General features: G+C 42.8%; 1 protein-coding gene across 3 annotated transcripts in view; it reads right to left on the bottom strand.

Moving 5' to 3' along the window:
• Positions 1-8,725: 8,725 nt before the first annotated feature.
• The window catches only part of IL31RA (interleukin 31 receptor A), a 36,412-nt gene continuing 31,912 nt past the window's right edge, over positions 8,726-13,225 (bottom strand). For all 3 annotated transcript variants that reach the window (XM_063180452.1, XM_063180454.1, XM_063180453.1), the window contains one exon: positions 8,726-12,393. In XM_063180452.1, the coding sequence (XP_063036522.1) occupies positions 11,773-12,393 (621 nt within the window). In that variant the 3' untranslated portion in view covers positions 8,726-11,772. The remainder of the gene's footprint in view (positions 12,394-13,225) is intronic.

Raw genomic sequence — 13,225 nt, 5'->3', positions numbered from 1 at the left:
CCACACAGTCCCATTTTCATGAAAGGCATCCCTGACTTGGCTGGGTCTGGCACTGCTCTCGGTCTCATCTGGGGTTTAGTTCTTTTGTTTCTCATGGGTGGAGGATTCTCACAGATTTATATCTCAGTATTAAAAAGTACTAACATATCACAGTAGTGAAAAAGCAGAGTTGGGTGTTCAAAGGCTGGTCACCTTCACAAAAGGCTTTAAGGTGGGCAGCTGGGGAAAGACTGCTCCTCCTTCCTGGCTGAGGTCCTCATTTGAATAGACAGACTCAAATGCCACAGAAGAGCCATCCCAGGTGTGTCGTGCATGAGTTAATGCTTGGTGGTGCTAGATGCAAAGACTCCTTTTCCAAAATGTTGGTTTACTGTGCAGTTGTTCCCTGACCACTGTTTCACTTAAGGCCCTTCACCTTTCTAGAGAGCCATAGCATTTCTGTGTGTCCTGCTGCCCTGTGCTCACAGCTGATGAGCATTGGTGCAGTTGAGCTCCACAAAGTGTGCGCAGAAGAGGAGGCAGCAGTTTGTCCTTTACAGGCTGCTCCCTGCTGCCAGAACAAGACAGGAAATGTGCTTGGGCTCTGTACACTCAGAACTCCAGAAGCAGCTCGGTTCCTGGAAGGAAGCAGTTTTCCATCCCCACGGCAGAGTCTGGAGCACAGGAGCAGGAGGTGTGCCTAACCATGTTCTACCTTTGCAGCAGCCAGGGTGGGCGCTGGACAGCAGCACAGCACCCCTGAGAGGGGCACAGGGGCCCTGCCAGCCCAGCCCCAGGCAGTGCAGCTGGGCGATCTCTGCTTTGTTCAGCAACACTGAACCTCTCTGCAAAATCATCTTACATGTATTTTCCAGTTATTTGTGCTATTCATGGCAAGGTGATCCAGTGCCTTTCTGACTTCCCAGCAGACTCCATCCACACAAAATAACTAGCAGAGCTAAAATATTCCTCCCACTCCCTACAAAACAGCTAGGACATTCCTGGATCAGCCAAGGAAGCTGAGCACTAGTGACCCTGGTGACCCACATCTCCAGCTGGGAGATGCAGTGTGACTTTCCCAATGAGTAATCTGACTCCAGGCTGGCCTGGAAATGGAAGTGTTCTGTGCGCTGGTGTCCTGGGCGTTGCCCTGGCTTTCCTTTTGTGATGACTCCAGAGTCACGCAGCCAGCCTGGGCACTGAGCTGGGTCGGGGCCAGCAGCAGGTTTCAGTGGGAGGACAGCTCTGCAGGAGCCACAAAGCTGTGCTGGCTGCTGGCACAGCTGTGCTGGCCCTGCGCTGCTGCTGGCACAGCCTGTTACCCGGCTGCAGTGTCATGCAGCAGGTTCTGGTGCCAGAATCCCGAGTGAAGCTGCTCAGGGAGTGTCCCGCAGGGCTGTGAGTGCCTGGGCACGCATTCCTGGGGTGCAGCTGTGCAGAGCCGTGCTGGGACCAGCGAGGGAGCGCCGTGGGGCAGCCTGGGCAGCACCTGGGGACCCAGAGCGCTGCAGATCCGCTGCTCTCAGCGGCACGGCACTGCATGGACAGCACGGCATGGCACAGCACGGCACAGCACGGCACGGCACGGCACGGCACAGCACGGCACGGCACGGCACGGCACGGCACGGCACAGCCCCACTCCTGGCCTCTCCCGGCACTGTGGCCCGTTCAGCCCGCCAGGGCCGTGCCGGGAGAGGGCAGCACACGCCGCCCGTAACAGCCGGCCGGCTGACTGCTCCAGCCCCGGCTCCTGAGCGGGTCTAATATTTGTTATATTTATTTTTCGGCAGCTCAGCAGGTCCCCTTGGTTTCTCTTGTTCCACTCCGCTCGCGAGCAAAGGTTTGCTCAGGTTTTCCATCGCCCTGAGTCACAAATCCCGGCCAGGGCAGGCTCATCGCCCGCCTGCTGCCACCCGGATCGGATTGTCCCCGATCCCGCCCGGCACACCGTGCCCGGATGGGGCCTCACAATAGCGGCTCCGCGTGAAACGGCCCCAGTCTCCGGTTCCTTGTCCCCACGGGGACGGACCTGCGATGGATGGGCTGGAATTGCTGACAGGAAGCCTGTTCTCATGCGCGGCTGCAGCCTGAATCGCTGCCCTGCTCCGCCCAGATAAGCAATCACCGCTTTGGGAAAAAAACACGAGGCTCCTGAAGACCATTTCTGGACTAAACCTGTGGCAGCACAACTCTTCCTGCTTGATCAGATAAAGCTTTTTCCCGTTCTGAGGAGATGTGTCATTGGCAAAAGAACACACGTGGCTGAACGTGCACCAAAGACCCCCGGGACCCCCTCCCCATGCACACTGCCCATTTTGGTACTAGGCAACTTTCCTAAATGGAGTCACTGTAATACACTTTAAAACGTACTCTGGCTGTCCTCTATCATGCATTACACAGAACTTGCTGTGTTCAGCCGGACACCTGAAGAGTGCCCCTCCTTCCCTCCCCAGCTTCTTGTCTCAGACACAAGAGTTTGCCGAACAGCCCCAGGGCAATAGCAGATGTCTCCAGAACCTGCTCAGGGCACAGCTCTTGTAGCACATCCCCATTATGCTCCATTTGCTGCATGTGTTTTTACTCCTCTGTCTGCTGGATATCTTCCTTAAGTGAAACTATTAACATTCTTGCATGTGTCAGAAAGCCTCTCCATTTTACTTATTTATATAAATTAATGCCATTTAGATAGATAATGCAGAGATACACATCTGTAAATGGAAACAAATCGAATCATTTTATGAGCTTGAAGAATAAGACATCTTGTATCAGTCTTTAGAATTAGGTTGTCTGTAATGTAGGAAAAAGGTCAGACTCTATGAAAGCGCAGCATGTGGAATAACTTAAATAAAAAGGTCAGCATAGAAACACCAAAAATAAATAAACATTGACAGAGTAGAAATTCCTTTAAAGGCAGTGAAACTCAGACTTGGCCACAAAACCCCAAGTAAACAGATAACCTTGCACAACATGTGGCTCTAGAGAGAAACTCTAGTTAGCCCTATCATTAAAGAAAAAATCAATCATTCCAAAATTTCCCAAGACTGACCTCAGTCATGGGAAAAGAACAACCACAAGCTGGAGACAATGCATACAAGAATTTAGACAGCAGGGTTGGGGAAGTGAGAATGTGCACAGGAAAGGTAAAAAGGGATGGGAGCAAAGGATGGTGTCAATGCCTATTTGAACTCAAGCAGCTCCCCTACCTCTCACTGTGGAGCATCAGGAGATGTAATGCACAGCTTATTTCCAGGATTCTCCTTTTCTTAATAAAGACAGTACTTACAAACAAAGAACCAGCCCTTTGTGCTGGAAGAAAGGTGAAAAATAGCAAAAACTAAACTCCTCTGTTTTCTTTTTCACCCAAAATGATTCAACACTCCCCTGCTTCCTTCCTTCCTTGCAGATCAGATGTTGGGAAACCTTGTCTGACTCAAGAACTGTAGAAACCTTTAATCAGAAATGTAAAACAATTAAGCTCCCAGAAAATAAAAGCAAAAGCAGAAGAGAGATGCAGTCCCTAAAGACAAGTAATAATCCAAGCCTCTTTGTGAGCCAAGCTATAAAACAAAACCAAAAAAAGTAGCTAGAGATGAAAGCAAATGCATGGAGCATGTTTGAAGGAGGTGCAAGGTCATGGGAGAGAGAAGCAGGCAGCAAAGGCAGCAAGCCTTGAACACAGCTGGGTATGAGCATTTCTGGGCAGTATGCTAGTGACAAAAAAGCTTTATGTTCAAAGCAAAGACACCATCCACCACTGCTCAAACCTTTTTGTGTTCAGAGGATTTAGAAACATATTTTGTAAATAAAAATATCTGTAGCTCATAAACTATTGATGCTGGCATAAATTCCTACACTAAAAGAGAGCAAAACATAACCCAACAGGAGAAAGAAACAAAAACTAAACACCTCCCCCAACTCAAACCCTCTCAGCTAACTTTTTAAGACAGTAACAGTAATAATACAGCATAGAGTCCATGTCCAGACTTAGCAGACACTGGCTATGAAAAGATTCACTGCAGAATTGTGCTAGGATCATTTGGTATAATAAAGAAATTTCTTACATTAGGACCTGATTTGCCATAGTAACATTTTAGAAAGTCTTTTGTGCTCTTTTACTTCAGAATAAAGTGTTCAGTTCAGATTAGTGATGGTCTAAGTGGAGATCCAGAGCATTAACTGTGTTTATAATCTTATGCTCATTGTCTCTGACACCCCTAGATACTCTTGCATAACATTTCTGTGGTTATGAAAAGTGTCACTTCTTTGTTAAATTCCGTTAGACATTCAGTTGCTCATGTAGTCGTGAAAATTCTGCAGAAATTAGCCTTGGCTGGGCTACTATTGCATTCTGAGCAGAGCAATGACAAACCCAGGAAATATAGGGCTACTTTTCCAAGAAATAAGTACTCAGAAACTTCAGTATTATCAGGTCATACACTGAAACAGAAACAATATACTAGTTGGCTCAGCAGACTTACTACTCATCAGTGTGGGGTTGAGCAATGCCTGGAAATCAAGGCAGCCCAAGGGACTGAGAAAAATGTTGGTAGCAGACATTCAAACTCAAAAGTCTGGACCTCACTACTCAATTGTAGCACTAGTCAATGCTAAAGCAGCACTTTTAAAATACAAACCACCATATTATAGCATAGTTTCTTTGACAGCTTGAATTGTGAAACAAGCCCACTGCAGCGTGAGATGTTCTGTTCTGTTACTGAGCTCCCACGGGGAAACTCTCCCAGAACCTTCATCCCCCAGTGAAGGAGCTGTGGGCCAACCCTCCACCCTCCTCCACGCTCCCAAAGCTCACTTGAATAACCTGAGTAATTCAGGACCCTGGGAAAGGACATCCTTGATCTGTAGTTGGGGCATCTCAGGACAGCCTGCACCCCGGCATGTTAACCTCTCAGGTAAAGTTAGATACCTGACTGGCTTGAAGCTGTGCCCCTTTCTGTCTGCTGAGAGCATTTTCTACACTTTTCTCTTTCAAGAGCTGAAGGAAGTAGAGCATAGGAATGGTGTTAGGCCCCCTGAACTCACTTGGTGAGTGTTTGAAAGGGCTGCAGTATTTCAACACCCTCAGCAGGTGACAACAAACTTCTCAGGAGGTTGAATAGATTTTATTTGCAAATTTTAGAGAATAAAGTACTTGGCAAATTTTAAAGCAACATCCAATTAAAGCAAGGCACTTCACAAAGCACTCCTTTAGCAAACTCCAATTTTAAGTGACACAGATTTTGAGAAAAGGAAGTCGTGGGGCTGGGGGGTGGGAGGTGATGGCTCGGCAGCACTTTGGGCTCCAGTGGGTAGTGGGGGGGAGCAGTGGCTGCACCACCTACCCAGAACTTGCCCTGTTCCCTGCTCTGAGCTTGCACTTCAGTTGTTTTGAGCCATCAGTCTTTTCTCCATTCTGCTAAAAATGGGCAGCACTAAATCATGCTGTTTACCTTTCAAGTATCCTGTTAGGGTACTGAAAGGATAAATCTGCAGCATAAGCATGCACATCTGTTTCTATTAATGTTTTGATATTCTTGAAAATCAATCTATTTTTAAAATATTGAGTCACAGAAGAATGTGTTAGTCAAACATCTGTTACAATTTTTTTATTGTTACTCTTCATATTCATGTTCTGAGTTCAAGAGACATAGATAAAACAATAGTTCTTAATTAAACAGTGAGGCAGCAGTAAAATGACTATTTATTCTTGAGAAAAAAAGCAAACAAAATAATCATTAGAAAGCCCAGTAAAAGAGAAGGCAAATTAGTTCATGGTCACTAGAATAACAACAATTTGACAATTTTTGTCAAATACTAAGAAAAAAAATTTATGCAAAGTAGAAGAAAGAAAGACATAACCGACGAAACTGACCTCTTCATAAATTCTCAGACTGCAAAACACATCATGTACACTAGAAGTATTTTGGAAGTAATAACAGTATTTTAGTATAAATATATCTAATAAACAGTATGACTAAGAACAGGTCATGCTACAAAAACAGTAAAACAATGCTTAATGATTTTTTGTCAGCTCTGTTTACAAATGCCATCCTTTGTTCACAGGACATATAAATTCCTTTATTTATGCAAGGAGGCAAGAGTAACACATTTTCCAGCCTTTCCACAGAAGCACCATAAGATTGTTGCATATTTTATTTACATTGTGCCAGGAGACAGAAGAGACTATACTTGCAATAAACTCAGATTATTATGGGCTCTAGACTCACCTGCAGTGAGATTATGAGACTATGCCTTGCTTCCTGTTTTTGACATGCCAGACATTAACACAGAGCAATGGAACAAAACTTTAACTGGCTTTGCAGCAGATTGATTCAAGAACAAAGCAACATAGACATTAGCTTAAATTAGTATCCATTTCAACTGTTTACAAGAAGCTTTCATATAGCCTTAAATAATTTAAGGTAGATAAGCTCTGTGTGTTATTTTCAAGTGATCTTTAGCAGGAGATCTTATCTGACTGTTTCCGAATAGCTACTAGCAAAAGAGAAAACTATTGAATAAATATTTGCAGATTACCTCTTACAAGCTTAAGGAGCATGATTTTTTCATTCAAAACACTGTTTTGTGTGACCACTGAGATATAGAATTGCACTGCTTGCTCTACGAACTACTTCTCGAGCACTGTGATCTTTGCTATGTTGTACTTTGACATCTAGATAAGCAAAGCTAAAATCTTACAACCCAATACACAAAACCTCTGTTACAACACAGGTGTCTTACTCTGACTCATCAAGGGAGCATTCAAAATTGAAATCAGATATTACTCTGAGGTAGAACTTGAGCTGATTCATTATCTTGTAATATTTCTAATCCTTGACAATGTAAGGGCAAGGGATATGGTACTGTCCAACTGCAAAAAAACACCAGACAAACCTTGCCCTCATGACCACATCCCAGTGTGGGCACCACAGTTCATCTGAGGCTGCACAGAGCGTGGTCTCTGACATTTCTTCCACCCAGCCCTTCAGTGTCATTTAAAATGTGTGATACCTAGCTCAGCATTAATACCCTAAGGTTGCTGTGTCTGCACAGATCTACTCAACTTACCCTGAGAGCTGCCTTGCCTAGCACAGCTGCAATCACAAGGCATCAAAGTTATTATCTTACTACTGATCTTAGCAATTACCTGTATCATGGGAGCAATGGGTGATATTCCTACCCGGTAGCTCTGGACTCCAGCCTCCATGCATCTAAAGCTTCCTGAGCATCCAGACTGTCCGAGTGTGAATGGAGGGAGCCAGTCACCTCCTCACACGCTAAACTCAGCAGCAAGGAACACCAATCTGAATCAACAGACAGAGCCCAAACATGGGATAGGGCTTCTGGTCAAGGGCCAAGACCTTGTGGGCTGTTATGCCAGACTCCATGCCCAATGCAGAAGAGAGGATCCCAGCAGTGAAGCATTCTGTAATGCCTTCTGTGCTGGTGATTGACACTATGCAGCAACACAAATCACATAAACAACTTCCTTCTCTGCTAGTACTCCTGCACAAACTAGCCTGATGATGACACCTCACTGTGTCTGGGCTCAGGCACGTGCACACATGAATATGCTCAGGTGTACACAAGCACTTCAGCAGCCAGTTCTCAAAGGAATCAGTGTAGTTACACAGATGCATCTATGTATATGCACATGATATATGTGTGTGTATATCTGCATAACTGCATCCCTTCTGATGAAGCTACACCACCTTGCAGCAGTGACAGGGCCAACTCCTTTCTACATCCAGAGGTGCTCTGCTTCTGCAAGTACTAGGAAAAGAGAGTGCGTTTCAGCTTCCTTTAACTGTGCCTTTGCAACATATTCTCACAGCAAGGATGCACAAACAGCTGAACAGCTCCTGATGTAAAGTCTAACAACAACTAGGGAGACAAGAAAAAAGTTGGAGGGGAGAGCAGATGCTAATAAAAGTAATGGACAAGTAGCTGAAAAGAAGCTCTGAACAAGCAAGAAATGAGTGTGTTGAGTAGGTTAGAACAGCAGAGGTAATTCTAAGGTAATCTTTGTATTTAGGAATGGTATGCACAGGTGCACCTACAAAAAGTCTGATCAGATTTCAGATCTCATTAAGTTCTCAGCTCCTTTCTGCCTTGGGGAAATACATAACAACAATAAATTGGATAATGTTTTGAATGTGCCCTTTATAGTCACAGGCTTCTTTAGGTTGGAAGGTACCTGGAAGATCATGGAGTCCAACTATTAACCCAGTACTACCAAGTTCACACTAAACTATGTCCCCAAGAGCCACATACACTCATCTTTTATATACCCCCACATTGGTGACTTCAACACTTCCCTGGGCAGCTTGGCCCAGTGCACGACAGGTGGAGAAATTTTTCCTAATATCCAATCTAAACCCTTCCTGTCACAATTTGAGACTATTTCCTCTTATCCTACCATTTGTGTCTTAGGAGAAGACGCCAATCCCCACCCAGCCACAGCCTCCTTTCAGGCAGCTGTAGAGAGTGATAAGGTCCCCCCTGAGCCTCCTTTTCTCCAGGACAAACACCCCCAGCTCCCTCAGCTGCTCCTCACAGCACTTGTGCCCCAGAGCCTGCCCCAGCTCCATTGCCCTTCTCTGGGCTCTCTCCAGCCCCTCAGGGCCTTTCCTGCAGTGAGGGCCCAGCCCTGGACACAGCACTGGAGGTGTGGCCTCAGCAGGGCCCAGCACAGGGGGACAATCCCTGCCCTGGCCCTGCTGGCCACAGCATTGCTGATCCAGGCCAGGATGCCATTGGCCTTCTTGGCCCCCTGGGCACAGCCTGGCTCATGTCCAGCTGCTGTCACCAGCACCCCCAGCTCCTTTTCCATGGGGCAGCTTTCCAGCCACTCTGTCCAAGGCTGCAGTGCTGCCTGGGATAGCCTGCCCAGAGAAGCTGACTTAAGTAATGAGGTGGATTGTGGTGCTGCATCCCATCCTCCCTCACCAGCCACACCATAAGCTGAGAAATGCTCGTTACTCCTAGGCTCATTAGTCCTTGACAAACAGCACCTGGGCTGAACTCCTCTTGATTTTTTTCAGACCACTGTCTGCTCCCAGGAATTAGTGCTGTCTAATAAGTACCTGTTTCATTAACAAGCTGACATGGAAACTTATTTTTCTTGCCTGAATAACAACCCAAGTGGAATATTACTTTTGTGGTTGAACATTCAAAGGAAGTTACCAACTCAAATTGTGGCCATAGAAAAATACTATGACTAAAGCCCACTCTGTTGTGACCCTATAAACAGCAATCCAAAGTGAGACCTATTCTATATGAATATGAAAATCTAAAATGTCTAAATGATGCATTTAGTAAAAATCAATACAATAAATTTACACATTTTTCTCAGTTTTAATTTTTTAATGGTTCACAGTGTTAGTTTGAAAGACACATTGCAAAAGGTCAGAAAGAGTACAACTCTCCATGCAAAATAAACAAGTACAAGAAGCTTTCTTTCCAAAGAATGTGCAAAAGGTGGCCTTCCTTTCTGGAATGTATTGAGCCTACTTCTAGCATTTTGCTTTTTCTGAGAAAACAATGGGGAAGGGAAGCAGAAAAATAAGGAGAGAAAAGCAGCATATCAATAGGGAAGAAAATAAAGTGGGATAAATAAGAAGGACATACTTACCCTCCAGAACCTAAGAATTTTTACAAAGATAACCTAACCAAGCCACCCAGCAAGAACCTCCCCTCTCTAATGATCCCTTAAAGGTTGCATTATTTTCACTTTTCACCTGTCTCAAACGCATAGCTCAGAATATCCAGCTTTCATGTAGCTGCTAACCAATTCCTAGAAAGGCCCAAAATATCTCTCCATGTGTTTATTTTCAGATATTGTGATATTAAAACGAACACTGGGATTTAAGGGAAAAATTGCTGTGATGGAATCAGTGAGCTCTGAGCCCAGAGAGATAACATCACTGTAAGTGAGAAGTGTAGAACCAACTGAAGAAGCAGGAATAAAGCACTGACCTAACCAAAGCTTTGTCCTAATTTCAGAGTATGACTCACCTAAGTGAGCAAGGGCTTGTAAGAGCAAGCATATATGCATTTCATCTTGGAGCACTGTGGTTGAGAAAGTGATCCAACAAACAGGAGAGGTGGAAATCAGTGTTGCTGGCTAAGGAACATTTGCAGAAATTGTTTTCCCATCCTTTCTTGGCAACTAGAGGAACATTGTTCTAAGTTAAAGCAGCTTCCAAACTACAGAAAAAGATCCTAAATGCAAAACTTTACACTGTTTTCACCAAAACAATGCAAGTAATAGCCACAGCATACAGGGAAAGGCTCAGCCTCCTCATTCATGCTTACAATATATTTTCCATTCTTCCACTCCTCTTCCTGTACAGAAAGGAAATGCTTTCTAATCCTATTCACATTTGTCTCTCGATTTTCTATCCCCATAACTCCTGTATCTTTTTTTCCCCTGAAATAAATCTGTAGTTGTGCAAACTACAATCTTGTGTAAACAAGACTGATAACATCAAGTCTCTAAATGCTGTAAAAATAGCTCAAAGTCTTAAAATTGCCATATACCCCATATGTGTCAAACTGAACATCCCCTTCTAATACAATTAATTTGACTCTATCTTTTTAAAGCTGTTATTTAGCAGAGTATTTCACTAAGAGCTTTACAATAATGGCCTCTTTCTTGTTAAAAAATTAGTGTGATCGAGTGTTTTACTGCTTAATTGCTGATCTGTAAAATGAAAACTATAATTAGATTTATGACTTAACAAAATCACAAAACAAATGACAAAAGTTATATCTTTCATGTAGAAATGCCTAATCCTAAATCAATTACCAGAGAATCTCGGAAGATTTTACAGACTTAGTGTTTTTTTCATTACATCCCTGAAAAATATCTTCCTAACTCAATGCTTATTCTAACACAACGTGACATAGTTAGTTGATATTTTTTTCAGTTCAAAATATCAAAACCTCAGCAGGGAAACACACTTTTAAATTGAAACAAATTAGAAGGACAGAGCAAGAAGATAAAACTGCATATTGAAGGATAACTTCTTAAGTTTTGTTTCTCCTGTTTGTTTTTAGGAAACAAACACTAGAAACAAAACCAGCACAAAATGCTGAGGACTATGAAAACCATGAGAAAGGAAAGGAAGCAACATAGCAAGCATAAAATATTTTCCAAAATGCAGGTAACGTAGCAAATATACTCTCATTAAACATAAGAATCTATAAGCCAAACTATTAATTCAGGAGTCAGGATACAAAAAGACAACTCCTGAAATTTAGAACATATTTGTAAAACAAGAGGAACATTATATATAAAACCAGATGAAAAACAATCAAGGGAAATAAGGACAGGAAAGTAGCTCTGCTCTATGTAACTGAAGGAAGGATTTGGCAGATTCTGACACTGTTCAAGTCTGTCCATGTTTCCCCATCAGAGCTGAGCCTTGGGAACTGGTTGTGTGGGGAGCAAGAGAAGAGCTGCTTGTACTGCTGGATGCTCCCACAGCAAATATCAGTTTGTTTTAGCAGGTTGAAAGAGGAGAACTAAGAAGAAATAACAAAAGCTATTTCTTTTGTCTCACTACTGGCATGTCTGGTAAAAAAAACCAAACTAAAACAAAACAAACCAACAAATACCTCAAACATCCACACTGAAAGTGAACTCTGACATGCACACACACAGCGTAACAAACTAATTCACAACTATTTGAAGGAAGAGGGTGCTCCCATCCAAAGTAACCAAGCTCAGCCACCTCAGAACATGTGACTGCCTGTGAGCAGCAGTGCCCAGGGATATCTCACAGGAGGATTTTATAATGGAGCCCTCTCACACTGCTGACCTTTGGCCACCCTGAACATGTCCACTGTTATGTAGGATTGTGCCAGAACATTTGGTTGAAAAGGAAGTAAGGCACCTGACTGGCTTCTGCATTCATCCATACTGTGCTCTGGCAATCTCTCAGAAACAAGGAATTCCCTTGTTTTAACTGAATTTTTAAGGTACGGATTGAACAGTGTCTTTTCACTGAAATCTTCCAGGTTTAAAACTTCCTCATTGTCATTTTCTTCATTTTTAATTGGATTCTGCTGGCATCCACACAAATCACTTGCCACCACTTCTATGGGCTGGACTTCCTTCACTGGTGTCAAAGCTGAATGCATTTGACTTCCGGTAAATTGATCAGTAATTATATAAGGCATGGATGGGGAAAAACTTTTAGCAGCTTCATGCTCTTCATTATGCAGTATCTTTTCATCTCTGTTAGTTATGCCTTTTGTATTAATACCAGTACATTCAGAAACATGGTTTTCATAATTTATTAGTAGGGATCCTTCCTGACTTTCTTCAGGAAAACAGTATTCCAAAACATTTATTTCTTCAAAGTCTACAGTTTTGGTCTGAGATGACATTCTCTTCAAAAATGAATTATTCTGTCAATACAAAGAGATAAATTGGAGAGTTATAAAGGGATACATAATGTATCAGTTCATTTTTCAATAAATAGATTATTGCTGTTTGAGCTGTGTTTAACTCAGAATTTCAGACATGCACCAGTGAAGAGTTTAGATGCTTTTCAGATGGGAAGCAGTTACATGTGAATGAGTACTAAAAAAGGCAATGTTATTCTGTCCATTTACTAAATGCTTTCATATTAGGTTTTCTGTAAGTAATGAAATAATGAATTTCAGTGAAGGCTCAGAATCAGGTTTGAATTGTGTCCATGTTTTCTTGTCTAACCAGACATTTTGGGAAAAAAGTTTAAATCCCATTATCTACAATTTACACTTTCTGTGCAAACCTGGTCAACTCCACTCCATTCAAATAAACATTGAAACTTTAATAAGGAATAAATATTCAAAAAATAAAAGGACAGAACCATTAGTACAACTATATACCAAATCTTATTATATGTTGCAATACTGTTTTTGTGGAGAAGAGAGGAGGTGTGCAGATGTGGAAACCTAATTTAATAGACTCAATAGCCTGTGCAAATTTAATTTACTTCATTAAATGAACCATAGCCACCAACCACTTGGTCACTTCAAAACATTATTTCCCAATATCCTATAATAATTAGATTAATACACTTTATGAAGATGCATCTTCCCTATTATTTTAGAATACTACAAAAAGCATTTTGTAGCACTGAAAAAGAAGAATGAAACTCAATAAAGGTGGGAGGGGGGGTTGGCTAATGAAGTGACTGCCAGAAAAGGATTTATTTTCCCTCCATTTGATCCCTTCTTTAACGCATAAAATTCC

This window comes from Melospiza melodia, chromosome Z (genome assembly GCF_035770615.1).
Source record: "Melospiza melodia melodia isolate bMelMel2 chromosome Z, bMelMel2.pri, whole genome shotgun sequence".
Taxonomy (NCBI): Eukaryota; Metazoa; Chordata; class Aves; order Passeriformes; family Passerellidae; genus Melospiza; species Melospiza melodia.
Note: the sequence above shows the minus strand (reverse complement) of the source record. Positions and strands in the feature narration are given on the sequence as shown.